Source organism: Erythrolamprus reginae, chromosome 8 (genome assembly GCF_031021105.1).
Source record: "Erythrolamprus reginae isolate rEryReg1 chromosome 8, rEryReg1.hap1, whole genome shotgun sequence".
NCBI lineage: Eukaryota > Metazoa > Chordata > Lepidosauria > Squamata > Dipsadidae > Erythrolamprus > Erythrolamprus reginae.
The window spans coordinates 33,417,426-33,433,276 of NC_091957.1; the positions used below are offsets into that span (position 1 = coordinate 33,417,426).

At 39.5% G+C, this 15,851-nt stretch overlaps 1 protein-coding gene across 2 annotated transcripts in view; it reads right to left on the reverse strand.

Moving 5' to 3' along the window:
• ATRX (ATRX chromatin remodeler) overlaps window positions 1–15,851 on the reverse strand; it is a 120,031-nt gene that overhangs the window by 95,367 nt on the left and 8,813 nt on the right. For both annotated transcript variants that reach the window (XM_070759607.1, XM_070759608.1), the window contains exons 2-5: window positions 13,581–13,693; window positions 10,376–10,431; window positions 6,301–6,353; window positions 4,906–5,030 (exon numbers count right to left, since the gene is read on the reverse strand). In XM_070759607.1, coding sequence (XP_070615708.1) covers window positions 4,906–5,030; window positions 6,301–6,353; window positions 10,376–10,431; window positions 13,581–13,693 — 347 coding nt within the window. The remainder of the gene's footprint in view (window positions 1–4,905; window positions 5,031–6,300; window positions 6,354–10,375; window positions 10,432–13,580; window positions 13,694–15,851) is intronic.

A 15,851-nucleotide genomic window follows, 5' to 3' on the forward strand; every position in this document is an offset into this window, starting at 1 on the left:
GGGTTTAAAAAATATCTTCAAGAGAAGGTTTACCCAATCCTACTTAGGCAGACTTTTTCAATTCTCCTGGTATTTTTATGGCATGCCAATGTCTCATCTACTATCTGGGAATCTTTTCTAATAGAAACATAGAAACATAGAAGATTGACGGCAGAAAAAGACCTCACCGTCCATCTAGTCTGCCCTTATACTATTTCTTGTATTTTATCTTAGGATGGATATATGTTTATCCCAGGCATGTTTAAATTCAGTTACTGTGGATTTACCAACCACGTCTGCTGGAAGTTTGTTCCAAGGATCTACTACTCTTTAAGTAAAATAATATTGTCTTATTTTGCTTTTGATCTTTCCCCCAACTAACTTCAGATTGTGTCCCCTTATTCTTGTGTTCACTTTCCTATTAAAAACACTTCCCTCCTGAACCTTATTTAACCTTTTGACATATTTAAATGTTTCGATCATGTCCCCCCTTTTCCTTCTGTCCTTCAGACTATACAGATTGAGTTCATTAAGACTTTCCTGATACGTTTTATGCTTAAGACCTTCCACCATTCTTGTAGCCCGTCTTTGGACCCGTTTAATTTTGTCAATATCTTTTTGTAGGTGAGGTTTCCAGAACTGAACACAGTATTCTAAATGTGGTCTCACCAGTGCTCTATATAGCGGGATCACAATCTCCCTCTTCCTGCTTGTTATACCTCTAGCTATGCAGCCAAGCATCCTACTTGCTTTTCCTACCGCCCGACCACACTGCTCACCCATTTTGAGACTGTCACTACCCCTAAATCCTTCTCTTCTGAAGTTTTTGCTAACACAGAACTGCCAATACAATACTCCGATTGAGGATTCCTTTTCCCCAAGTGCATTATTTTACATTTGGAAACATTAAACTGCAGTTTCCATTGCTTTGACCATTTATCTAGTAAAGCTAAACCATTTACCATATTACAGACGCCTCCAGGAATATCAACCCTATTGCACACTTTAGAGTCATCGGCAAATAGGCAAACCTTCCCTACCAAACTTTCCCCTATATCACTCACAAACATATTAAAAAGAATAGGACCCAGAACAGACCCTTGTGGCACACCGCTTGTAACCTGTCTCTGCTCAGAATACTCGCCATTAACAATAACTCTCTGATGTCTACGCTTCAGCCAGCTGCAAATCCACTGAACTGTCCAGGGATTAAGTCCAATCTTCAATAATTTATCTATCAGCTTTTTATTTGGAACCATATCAAAGGCTTTGCTGAAGTCCAGATAGGCAATATCCATGGCACCATCTTCACCCAACACCTTTGTGACATAGTCAAAGAAATCAATGAGATTAGTCTGACATGATTTGCCTTCAGTAAAGCCATGCTGATTTGGGTCCAATAAGTTATTGTTTTTTAGGTGCTGATTTCTCCTCTTTTTGAGTAGTCTCCATTATTTTAACTATAACTGATGTCAAGCTAACTGGCCTGTAGTTACCAGCTTCTTCTCTACTGCCCTTCTTGTGGATAGGCACAACACTGGCCATTCTCCAATCCTCAGGAACATCTCCTGTTAACAGGGATTGGTTAAACAAATCAGTCAGGGGGGTAGCAATGAGAAATCAGAGTTCTTTAAGAACTCTGGGGTGGATGCCATCTGGACCCATTGCCTTATTTATCTTTAATCGTTCAAGTTCTTCTAAGACATCGGCTTCTAAGATCACTGGAGCTGAATCCGTACAGCTGGAAGCAATGCTATATCCATCTATAGCATTATATTGTAAGGTATCTTTTGAGAAAACTGAACAGAAGTAGCTATTGAAATGGTCAGCGATCTCCTTATTCCCATCAATGCATGTATTATTCCCGGCACTAAGCTTTGTGATGCTGCAGTTTTTCTTCTTCCTATCACTAATATATCTGAAGAAGGTTTTATCCCCCTTCTTTACAGATTTGGCAATTTCTTGTTAACACAATAATTTGGCAATTATTAACTTTATATGATAATAAGATAGCATATGCCAAAATATTCCTAACCTTTCTGCCTTTTTGTCCTGCTCTGAATGCATTTCACTTTTCTTCATTTTTCGTGGGTGTACATTCACACCAATGCAGGGCACAAATAGTGTCACCATATCATGATATTAGATAATGATTAATGTTATACATTTGTGACAAATCCTGACTAATACTGTATATGGATTATATAGTTCACTAATAAATTAATAATATGTGATTAATATATAAGACAGAGGTACTCAAATATAGTGCAATACAGTATAGCAAGACTAAAATATTCTGGAACAGAGTTCAAAAATGGTTAGAGGAAATACTGGAAAAGAAAATTGGAAAAAAAAACCAGAACTATTCCTACTGGGAATAACCCATAAAGGATAGGAAAGATGTCAAATGTACTTAATTCTATATATAACAACTGCGGCAAGATTCATTTTTGCATAACAATGGAAAAGTGAAAACATACCAACAGAAGATGAATTATTAGAAAAAATTGTGATCTGTGCAGAAATTGATAAATCAACAATGGAAATACAGTGATCCCTCGATTTTCGCGGTCTCGATTTTCGCGAAACGCTATACCACGGTTTTTCAAAAAATAATAATTAAAAAATACTCCACGGTTTTTTTCCTATACCACGGTTTTTCCCACCCAATGACGTCATACGTCATCACCAAGAGTCACTTCTCTCTCTCTTTCTTTTTCTTTCCTGTCATTCTCTGCTTCAATCATTTTCTCATTTCTCTTTTTTCTCCCTTTTTCTATCATTTTTCTCTCTCTCTCTACCTTCTACTCTCCCCCCTCTTGCTCTCTCTCTCTTTCTCCCTCTCCCTCTCTGTGAGAACACCTGCCCCCACCTCTCCTGCAGCCCCCTCGCTGATAGCTGGGACAAAAGTGCTCCCCCTCCCTTTCTCTTCCTTTTTCTCTATCCTTTCTACCTTACTCTTTCTTTCTCTCCCTCCTTCATTCAATTTTCTCTCCCTCCCTTTCTCTCTCTTTCCTTTCTCTCCCTCCCTCCCTGTGCCTGCCCTGCGCCACTCAACAGGGACGGACAGCCCCCGATCGTCGGTTCGTTGCCCCCCCCCACAGAGGGAGATCGGGCTGCGAGGGCAGTGGATCTGCGTCCCCAGCCACCGGAGGGAGATCGGGCTGGCAGGGGCGGTGAATCCATCTCCCCAGCCGGGCGGAGGGAGATCGGGCTGGCGAGGGCGTTGGATCCGCGTCCCCAGCCACCGGAGGGAGATCGGGCTGTCAGGGGCTATGAATCCACCTCCCCAGCCGTGCGGGGGGGGGGGATCGGGCCGGCGAGGGCGTTGGATCCGCGTCCCTAGCCACCGGAGGGAGATCGGGCTGGCAGGGGCGGTGAATCCACCTCCCCAGCCGGGCGGAGGGAGATCGGGCTGGCGAGGGCGTTGGATCCGCGTCCCCAGCCACCGGAGGGAGATCGGGCTGGCAGGGACGGTGAATCCACCTCCCCAGCCGGGCGGAGGGAGATCGGGCTGGCGAGGACGTTGGATCCGCGTCCCCAGCCAGCGGAGGGAGATCGGGCTGGCAGGGGCGGTGAATCTACCTCCCCAGCCGGGCGGAGGGAGATCGGGCTGGCGAGGGCGTTGGATCCGTGTCCCCAGTCACCAGAGGGAGATCAGGCTGGTGGGGGCGGCGAATCCACCTCCCCAGCTGGGCAGAGGGAAATCGGGCAGGCGGGCGGGGGGCAGCCAAAAATGGTGTTTTTACTTCCGCGCCGCTACATCGCGGAAAATCGATTTTCGCGGGAGGTCTTGGAACGTAACCCCCGCGAAAATCGAGGGATCACTGTAAAAGATAAAGATGAATCGGAATTTACTACCAAAGTTGGAATAAATTTTACTCTTGGTTAGAAAGTCGGAAAAAACAAAAAACAAAATAAAGACAAATTAAATAGTCAACTAACTTAAATAACAGGGAAAGGAAGGAACAGAGGATCGGTTGAATATAGGAATAAAAGGGATACTGATGTAAGATAAAATAAAATGTATATAGTATTAGAAATATTAAATGATGGTAATATAGAAATATCACTACACATATCATCCAATGTTTTAAAAATGCTTTATATATGTTTATAATAAAATAATTTTTATGTAAAAATATATATAGTGCAATATACATTTATACATTATCTGCAACATTCAGCGGTTATATATGGTCCACAGACCAACTGACAGAATTAAAAAATATAGCACACCATTAACACATACATTATATACATACATCTACATAAAAGAGGAAAACTTATAAAATTACCTATACTGTATACATACTCGCACACAATACACCAGTTTTTGTAAGCTAAGACTATAAATAAAACTTTTGCTACTGCCTTCAAACTGCATATTGTGTCAGGTTGCAAGTGATACACCCTATTTAAAAAGAATCCATCAATCCCCCACCAGGAATGGAATGGAGTGATCAGAGTCAAGAAAAATATATTAACTCTGATTGCCAATGTGAGTGGGCACTTTAAAAGGATGTTTACATGATAGATTATACTAAAGAAATCATACCAATCACTTTTTAAAAGGTATTTTAAGTTTCTTTTTCAATAGTATTTAATTATCTAACTGAATGTAAGCTATATGTTCCATCTATTAAACTCTCCCACTATACCATCTTTTCCTATCCAGATGTACTATTTAATGAACTTAAATTTGTTACATTTGTATACAATTTGTTGTAATATACTCTTAAATTAATGAACTACTTATTCCCACTCTTTATCTCCTGAAATCAACTGCTGCTAGTATCCATTATTTCTATCAGTAATAGCCAGCATTTTCAAAATGGAAAAGACAAGAAAGGAGAAAGAGGTTTATTCAGCGACTTAGAAAATATTCTAATATTGACAGTACTTCTAAACTAACAGATTAATTACCTTTTGGCAAACTTTTCATATCAACTTCATTTTCCGAATTTTCATTTGAAATATCATGAGTAATGGTTTCATCTAAAGTTTGTTCTTCATCTGAGCCAACATATTTCGTTACAATTGTGGGTTTTCTGAACAAGCAGCAAAGACAAATATTCATTATATTATGTGTACATATTTAAAATTATAGAACTTTAGCAAAGTCAATTTTGCACAACACTATAGCCTCAAATTATATTTTTATGCGAGGAGTCTATCAGAGTTTATGAAGAACTTTTAAAAATTGACTAAAAGAATTATAATTGATAATCATAATTCCACAGTCAACCAATCAGAGTACAGCTGAAAGGGACCTTGGAGGTTTTCTAGTCCAGACCTCTGCTCAACCAGGAGACCCTATACCAGTGATGGCAAACCTATGGCACTTGGGCCACAGGTGGCATACGGAGCCATATCTGGCGGCACGCAAACTGTTGCCTTAGCTTAGTTCCAACACAAATTATGTGTGCCAGCCAGCTGATTTTCGGTTCACTTGGAGGCTCTGGGAGGGTATTTTCGGCGTCTGGAGGGCCTCCAGGAAGGTGGGAGAGGGCATTTTCTCCCTCCATAGGCTCTAGGGAAGCCTCTGGAGCCTGGGGAGGATGAAAAACAGACCTACCGGGCCCACACAAAATCGGGAAATGGAGCCAAGGGGATCATGCGCACATGCATGGGGGGCAGGACACCATCGAATTATGGGTGTGGGCACTCAAGCTTGTGCACAGTGCACACGCACGTGCTTTTGGCACCTGAGGGGAAAAAGGGTTGCCATCACTGCCCTATACCATTCCAGACAAGTGGCTGTCCAATCTCTTTTAAAAAACTTCCAATGATAAAACAACCACAACTTCTGAGGGCAAGCCGTTCCACTGGTTAATTGTTCTATTTCCTCTCCTTGATTATTTTCCATCCATTGCTTATCTTGACTTCTGGTGCTTTGGAAAATAAATTGACCCCTCTTCTTTGTGGAAGTCCCTCACATACTGGAATATGGCTATCATGTCCACACTAGTCTTACTTTTCTCTAGACTAGACAAATTCATAGCCGTTCTTCATATATTTTAGTCTCCAGGCCTTTAATCATCTTAGTTGCTCTTCTTTGCACTTTTTCCAAAGTCTTAACACCTTTTTGTCTGGATGCAGTCAATTCTGTGAAACTAGATTTTAGATCTGAGAATACAGTATTTGTATTCAATGGGTAAAGTAATATTATTATTTTTAAAAGTGCAAGAAAATATACTCCATCAAATGCCCCATAATATTTCTATTAAATCACCTCTGAGCCTAATTATTAATTCTTATAGTCAATCTCCTGATTCAGAGAAGCAGGAAAATTAAAAATTAAAAAACATGCCAACTAACCTTTTGGAGCGCGATGATCCTAATGATTTGGATCTTTCAGAAGAGCTACTACCCTATATATGAAAAAATGCAAACCTCTTATACAAAATGAAAATAGCAATATTCCTGTCTGTGCATATCATCTCAGATATTACTTCGAATGCAAATTACTTCTGTATTTCAACCCTTAAGACACCATAAAAAGTTCAGCTATAAATATATTTATTCATTACTATCTAACGGTAGAAGACCTGACTCATATCCTATTTGATTGTTGTTTGTATAAGAGGGTGACAGACAGGTACCTTGGTCTCTATACCAAACAAATGACCCATTGGGATCCCCACATCAAAACAACTTAACTTTATGTGTGGCCAGAACCTGAAAATAACATTTAACACAGCACAGTATTTAAACAAAATAGATCAGTCAAGAATTGCATAGGTGAGACTGATTGAGGTAGATTGCAGGGGTGACACCAAAATATAATTTTATCATATTTTAACTGTATCTTAAATTATTGTATTTTCTTCAATTTCATTTTAGATTGTATTTTATTCCAACTTTATTTAAAATCATATTTTATTCCAATTTCATTTTAAATTGTATTTTATCAAATTCTATTTTAAATTGTTTTTATCAAATTTTAGTAATAATTTGTTTCCAGGACTTTGCACTTTGATATGGCCCAAGGATTAATCAATAAAGATTCATGTCATGTCCTGCAGAATGCGGCAGCAAGAGCTATCGTGGGGCTCCCTAGATTCGCCCATGTTTCATCAACACTCCGCAGCCTACATTGGTTGCAGATTAGTTTCCGGTCACAATTTAAAGTGTTGGTAATGACCTATAAAGCCCTACATGGCATCGGACCAGAATACCTTAAGAACCGTCTTCTGCCACACGAATCCCAGCGACCGATTAGGTCCCAGAGAGTTGGCCTTCTCCAGGTCCCGTCGACTAAACAATGTCATCTGACGGGACCCAGGGGAAGAGCCTTCTCTGTGGCGGCTCCGGCCCTCTGGAATCAACTCCCCCCAGAGATCAGAACCGCCCCCACCCTCCTTGCTTTTCGTAAGCTACTGAAGACCCACCTATGTCGTCAGGCATGGGGAAATTGAGCCCCTGGGTTTATATTATTTATGTATGGTTTGTGTTGTATGGTTTTAATAATGGGTTTTTAGATGTTTTTAAATGTATTAGATTTGTTTACATTGTTGTTATTGTTGTGAGCCACTCCGAGTCTCCAGAGAGGGGCAGCATACAAATCTAATAAATTAAATTAAATTAAATTAAATATAGATATGCTTCAATTACTGGATGCGTTAAAATAACTTGGAAATGCAAAAATATGTGTAAGTAAATATTTGCAAAAATATTTATAAATAATAAGTAAATGTGTCTAATTTGTATGCTGGAAGTTACTATAGAATCACAGTATAAAATAAGCAAAAAACGTGGGTGAAATTATTGGAAACAATCGAGCTGATTTCAGTTACAAAGAAAAAGAATTATGTGTCAAAATAAATCTCTCTCCCAAGAATATGTCAACAAACCAAATATTAGCAGTCTTCGACTGAATGGGGATCTTGGTCACTGAGTGATACAGACATAAAGTGCATTGTCATGTAATCACACCAATTTTGGATGGAAGGTGCAGCAGTCTCTTTGGTTGTCTTTGGGCAAATCCCAGGCAGTTGCAGCATCAGTGCTGATTCTGCTTATCAAAAGAAGAAAAAGCCACAAATGGCGAACATGGGCCTGCAATTGGAAGTGGTAAGTGCCCCTCATTCAGCCCCATCATAGTTTCAAATGGTTACTGAAAGAGTAGACATTACACAAGGAGTACATATAGCGCTTATATCCACATTCAGTTTCGCACATCAAGTGGCTGAGAAGCCTGCCGTATGTTGAATCCACAAGAAATTTACGTTTGATGTATGGAAGGAGAATGCCTAATTGCGCTTATGAATCCCTTGAATGTCTCTGCACACTGCACCTATCAAGACAGACTGTTCAAGACACAGACACATTCTTAGGATACTAAAGTCCTTGGAAATTTGAAATACGTACTGCATGTACACAAACTATAAAACTAGAATGTAACAAATTGGTTCCACCAAAGACAGTCTTCCCAACATGATACAGCAGCATAGTAAAGTTATGATACAGGGCCACTCACTCACTCACTTTCAACTCAACCTATCTCAGTGAGTTTTTGTGGTAGCAATAAAATAGGAGGAAGGAACATTACATGCATCTCCTTGAGCTCCTGATTTAAAAGTTGAATAGAAATTTAAAAATAAATACAATACGAAGCTGGCTTCATTCCAGATAATAGTGATGGGGGAGGGGTGTGTAAAAGGATTTGTATTCCATCACACCTAGAGAATGCTCAATAATGAATCTGACCCAGCCCTACTGTCATTTCTGTGACACCAAATCAGTTTGTTTATTTATTCGTTTGTTTGTTTGTTCGGATTTCTATGCCGCCCTTCTCCATAGACTCAGGGCAGCTTACAACAAAGTGTAGTCAAATCATTTGAAATATACAGAAAATGCATGTCGAAAACATACTTAGCCCCTTAACCTGTTTTGTTAGTCACTTGGGAGTGTGTGAACTCTGGAAAAATCTGTTAATTTAATAATTGAAGTTAGTATCTTATGTTGTGCAATCCAGTCAGAGACTACCCTCTTATTTGAAAGTAGCTTCGTATTCACTGCCTTTGTCACAAATGCATTGGCTCTGAATTGCTCTTCTAGGAAAAACAGGAAAAATAAGTTTTGCTATCCTTGCAAGTTTATTCACGTGGTTGTATTTAAATATATGTATACAGAATATAGAATACAGAATATAGTTTGTCGGCTATGAATAAATTAACTGACTTGGAAATAGCCCTGGGTTGGGCCGAGAGGCAAAAAGAATGCCGTGATGCCTTCAATATACCAGGCTGATTTGACAGAAAAAACATATAGCCCCCTCCCTGGTACAAAGCTGAAGGGATTAGATACTGCAACCTAGAGGTTAATTCTCTGCCTTACAAGTCGAAGGCTCCAAGTTCAAAACCCAGTGAGAGGGTATGGCTAGCTGATGAGGCCAGAACAAGGCCGAAATAGATCTATCCTAGTCTCCCTTAATTTTCAAATTCAGCAAAAACATGTGACACAAACAAACACACACACTTGTGTGCGTGTGTGTCTGTGTGTATGGGAGAGAGAGAAAGAGAAATAAAAATATGTAGAGAGAGAGGGGGGAGGATTGGAGGGATCTTGATATGAAGTTTCTGTTTCCTGCATGGGTGTGCTGTGTTGTGGGAGGGGTTTTGCTTGCACTGGTTTAAATGACTGTTTTTTAAGTGGGAAGATTTTGTTCCTGCCTAGACCGCTTGCTATCACAAGCCTTTCAATTAAAGCTCCTTTTGGAACAACTGCAGTTTCAAGAGTCCTTCTTTCTTGCAAAGATTGAGAGAGGCATGACTTTAGAAAAAGGGGAATGAAATGCAAGCACACAAACAAAGAAGGGGCACTTATTTTTTCTGGAGTTGGAAGCCAAGCAGAATCAAGCTACTTAGTATGTTAGACCAACTAGACTAGATTGGGAAGTTGAAAAAACTCAGAACAAGAATATGGCAAACTATGTCCATAATAGTGCCAAACAACGTACATGATGGTGTCCAAAAGTCCTCAGTTCAAAAAAGATTCAGTAGAATTGCTTTGGACAGCTTGCAATAACAATTCCTCCCTAAACTTTTCAAGGCTACCAAGTGAACCTAAAACTGAAAGTGCAACTTTTCATATTTCAACAGTAATAAATAGGGATGCACAATGTTTAATATTTGAAATATCCCACTTCAATCATTCAGAAGTATTTCATGCGTAAAACAAAAATGGCCAAAAACAAAAATGGCCCAAAAGTCTATTTTGCATTTAAGCTGAGCTGTTTGGTACTTAAAACTTAAAATAAGTGTTTGGGATTCAAAACAACTCAAATTCAGAGCAATTTGCACATATCTAATAAAAGTAATCTGAAAGCTGAACTATCAAATAATTTCCCATGTATTATTATATCAATACAATTACTATTTTCTATTCTTACCTCTTCCTTGTTGTTTTCCACTGGGGCTGGAGTATTTCCAGGCATACTGTCACTATCTACAGGAAACATACAAACATGTGATAGCAACATTTTAAAAATCATAATAACTGTTCAAAATATTCAAATGACTTTATATTTATGAGACTATTCACTATTACACCATGTTGATGGGGGAGGGGAGTCAAAGTATAAAGCCTTGCAAAAGAGATGGGGCAAGGAATACCAGACCCACATTATTCACCACCTAACACCCCACAAGCTGGTTGGGGGGGGGGGCAGAGGAAGGAATCAAAATGTTGAACAACTAACATGATTACCAATAGAAGATACAGTAATACCTCGTCTTACGAACCTAATTGGTTCCGGAAGGAGGTTCGTAAGGCGAAAAGTTCGTAACACGAAACAATGTTTCCCATAGGAAACAATGTAAAAGCAATTAATGCGTGCAAGGGGGGGGGAATTGCGAAATGGCGCTCCATTTTGAGATACGAACTGGGAGTTCGGAAATTTTTTGCCTCTTCATACAAACTTTTTTCGACTTACGAACCCACCACAGATCGCAAAAAGGTGCTCTGCTGGGCTCCGCCACCCGGCTGTCATCTTTTAAAACAGCTGGGGGGCTTCTCGGTGTTCTCCCGAACGCCAAACCCGGAAGTTTGGCAAAAGTTCGGGTTCAGGTTCCAGAGGCCGCGGAGAAGCGCCCGGCTGTTTCAGAAGGTTACAGCCAGGCGGCAGCGCCTGGTGGAGCGCCATTTTTACAATCGGCAATGGCGTTTTCGGCTTTTTGCGATCTGCTGTGGGTTCGTAAGTCGAAAAAGGTTCGTATGAAGAGGCAAAAAATTTCCGAACCCCTGGTTCGTATCTTGAAATGTTCGTATTACGGGGGGTTCGTATCACGAGGTACCACTGTATTTGTAATTGTAGGGTTCTTGACGCTGAGGTTTCTTGCAGGCATTTCATTACCAAACTAGGTAACATTATCACTGCGATAAAGGAGTGGGGTTTGCTCTTATTTTTATCTACCACTGGTTTGTGGGTGTGCTTTTGGTAGTTTCTTGATTAGGCTGCTGTTTGCTCTTATCATGTTTGATTGCGTTAATGCCTTGATTGTGATTTTTACTTTTTAGTTGTTGGGTGAGTGTTAATCTTGATGTTAATCTGTAGTCAAGCAGGTGCTGATTGCTAATGAGGTGTTTTGGTCCTTTGGTTTTCTTTTTGGGCTTTTTGCTTGTCTCCTTTTAATGGTATATATCAGGGTTGTTATACTGATGGCCTGTGGCACAGATGCATCACCTGTAGGACACACCCACCTTTGCTCTGCAAAGGCTAAAAACGTTGTTATATTTATTTATTTATTTATTTATTCATTCATTTGATTTTTATGCCGCTCTTCTCCTTAGACTCAAAATGGCTTATAACATGTTAGCAATAGCACTTTTTAACAGAGCCAACATATTGTCCCCACAATCCGTTATATGTCACATGATGGCATGGCCAATTTAGCAGTCCATTTTGCCAATTTATCAGTCCATTAAATAATACACACAATTTAAATTTTAATTTGTTTTCCTCCTGGAGGAGTCTTTTGTTTTTCTTTTTACTACATCATTTTAAAAGTTGTTTACAAGTCTAGTGGTCCACTTCAGAAAACTCAGTTTTGCAACAATTGTTCTAAATTCTTGTAACTTAGTGGTCCTCAAATTTTCTAATGCCACGATCCCTTAATACAGTTTCTCATGTTTTGGTGACCCCCAACGATAGGTCTAGTGCTGATTCTCCCAACAGAGCTTTAAGCTGATTGACAGAATAGAAGCTTTAGTTCCTACAGGGGAAATTTGTCTTTTCTCATGGTCTTAGGTGACCACTGTGAAATGGTCATTCGACCCTAAAGGGGTCCCGACCCCTAGGTTGAGAACCACTGTTGTAACTCAAGGAGGTTATGATCAACATCTCTCACATCTCCCTCTCTCCCTCCCCCTCTCTTCTACAATAGCAAATGGAGATGGAGAAGAGAAAGCTTGCTGAAATCCATTCCATTCCATCCTATTGCTATTCTATCTCATCCATCTCTTCCTGTTCTTATTCCTATTCCGATTTCCATTCCATTTCACATTCAAAGACTTTTACTAGTTATGTATCAAAGAAAGAAAAGTGTACTAGCAAGTGGACAGGGAATACTTGATGGATATAGAAATGAGACTGTGCAAGTAACGTCCATTTGCTGTGACAACACGCAATACTTTGTGGAGGCAGCTTTGCTCAAACTAGGGGTGGGGTTTCAGCTGACACAAAAGTCTCCTGACTGTTCCTTCCATACAACATGTATCTTTTCTTCAATATACACTGAGAGCATATGCACCAAAGACAAATTCCATGTGTGTCCAATCACACTTGGCTAATAAAGAATTCTATTCTATTCATATAGTAGTGTAAAAGACTGTAAAAACTATAACCCCACTCCCTTCTGGCACTATCTATGTTACCTTGCTTGGTAATGAAAAGTCTGCAACAAACTTACCAAGCACAGCCAACATGATCCAAAATTTTGGCTGATCTAGGCAAATAATAAATTTCTTGCTAGAATGAAACAAAAATGTTTCCCCTTCTGTGTCACCTTTTTGTTTTGATATTATATGAGTTCTAAAACAGCTGCTATATATTTTTAAAAAGAAAATTAAATACATTTCATAGCCAATGTGGCTTTGAGAAGCCAATTCCCACATGGAAATAATCCATATTTAGATCCATACCAAAAAGGTTGTGAGATTTTTTTAAAAAAACACTTCTAGTGTGAAATGTGTGTGTATATCCATGTGTCTTTTTTTTACTATGGATGCTTGTATTTTTCTATATAACCTGCCAAAATTTTAGATTTCTACTGCACAGAAATAAAAGCAATAAGAAAGTAAAAAACAAAGAAAAAATTGACATTAGCAATAATAGTTGAAAAAAAACTTGGTAGAAAACAATGAAGCATATTATGAAATTCAAATATAAGAAACAATTGAAATACCAATAAGACTAGTTAGAAACATTTTCTCTTTCCCAAATATTATATATTGATATTTCAGTCATAAATTTGTTTATTAAAACAAGACATCAATAACTGTCATGCTTTTCCTAGCTATACAATTCTGTGTGATATCAGAAAATATAACTTTTAAAAACTGCAAAACTTATCAGCTTTAGTATGAAGCTCTTTTACCTATATTTTTGCTCATGGGTAATCTTGGAGGAGAATTTGCGTCCTCCAATTCTTCTGATGGGTGAGCCAAGAAGTCATGAAGCTTCTGCACCAATGTATTCAATTTGCTTTCACTGTTAAAAAAAAAGATGCACCATTGAATATACCCTTTGGTATTATAGAAGGAAGCAAGAGTTCTGTATCTCAACCAACCAAACAAATCTGATAGGCATAAAATAGGGGGAAATTGATTGTTTTGAGAATGAAAAAAATGGCCCCATTCAAAATGTTCTTTTGGAAGTTTAGAATATTCCATGTTACAAAACTCAAATGTTTCTATTGTTCTACCAAAGAACAATGGAAACTTAAAAAAAACATTTGTTCACCTATAATTCAATCTATGAGCCCAGAAATACAATCAATGAGGTAACAGATGACATTAAATATTACCTGTTACTAAATTTAAAAAATAAGTATTTGTTACATTTAACTTTAGCCAAGGTAATGACTTTTTTAAAATAAATGTTAAACAATGTCCAGACTGCAAAACTTTGCTTCTTTCTATTTAACTATCCCTTCTATTGCTTGCAATTAGGTTGCAATATTTCCCTATTGACACATTATACAACAATCAACAAATAATATTTAGCATGAATTATCATACCACTTACTTTACATACTTCTTAGTATGCAAAATAAGAATTTGGGGTTCCATGTGAATATCATTCTCAATGCTAGAAGATGCAAAATAAAATGTTCCACTTGTCTTTATCTAAGGAATGCTTTATTTTCAGATTCAGAACCCTCAACGTTTCCAAGCAGAGAATGTTTTCCATCTTCCTAGTAGAAATGATTATTTATGAACCTCTCTCTGCTGGCATCTACAAACCTGATCAGCCACTTAATGCTTCATTTGCATATTTGTTTTATTTAAACACTTAGTAACAATTTGTTTGGTACCCATCTTGGACACAATACCGACCAGTTAACAACAATAATAAAAGCCATTCAACAAAAAATCTGGCATCTCGGAATACAGAAGAACGGACCAAATACTCTTCCAAGGGTAGCCCTATGCAAGCATATTGCACTAATCCAAACCGGAGATGACCAAGGCATGAGTGACTGAGGGCAGTCTCTCACAATCTGGAAAACGGCACAGTTGATGCACAAACCAAAATTGTGCAAAGGCTCTTCTAGTCACAACTGCCATCTCCTCTTTGAGCAGGAATTGTGAATCTAGGAGAACCCCTGGGGTGGGGCCACCCCATCCATAAAGCATAAAGCTCGATGCATCCAAAAGCTATTTCTCTTATCTAGCTTCACTTGAACCCTGCTGTCCCTAATTCAGGGCCCTGCAATCTCCAGGCACTTCGAAAGGACTTCCATAGCATCCATTGGATCACAAGGGATAGAGAAGGAAAGCAGTGTCCTGTCAGCATATATCTCATCCCATGGAATTGGATTATCTCACTCAGTGGCTTCAGGGAGATGTTAAAAAGGAAGGGAGAGAAATCCTGCAGTAGGTCACAAAGGAGCAGCCGTAAGCTGGATCTCTCACTCCCAGCCGCGAAGAAATGAACCAAATCAGTGCAACACTGTGCCAACCAGTCCCAAATCCCAAAGTCACTACAAAAGGATACCATGGTTGATGACACTGAAAGCTGAGAGGTCAGGGAGAGAGAAGGGACACTGGTCTTCGCTGATATATCTCTTCTCTTCAGGTGAAGCCAGCATTCAGGATGGGATATCCTCCTGCACTCAGAATGAGTACCGAGTCTGATACTTTTTGCTGAATCTGCCCTCTTAAGACCGAAGAAGCAAACTCGATGTGGCTACCAACTGGATACAGTCAAGTACATATGGATTCCCCTTCCTGAACCCGCCAAATAAGGGTGAATGCCGCCAAGCAAAAGATCAATCCAAGGAAAAAGCAACAACGATAGGAGCAACAGCGGCACTACAACAGGCCAACAAATAAGGAGTATGCTGGAACGGACTCCTCAAGGGAGGGAATAAATGCTGGCTCCACCTTATGAGAAGAGGCATATCAGGTAAGACCAACGGCCTTTCTCTATTGTGGGTAGAGGCAGCAGTCAGGATGGGACCTCCCAAAGCTAAAGTCCCACCAGGGAAGGGGGCACAGTCCAATTCCAATTCAGTGAGACTCCTTGTGGACCCTCTGTAGGACCCTATGGCCAAAGGCTGCATTTGTTAATGCAAACTTGTAGTGGCCAATGAACTGAGGAGAAGTCCAAGTCGACACTCGACAGACCTCCGCCAAAGGCGCCT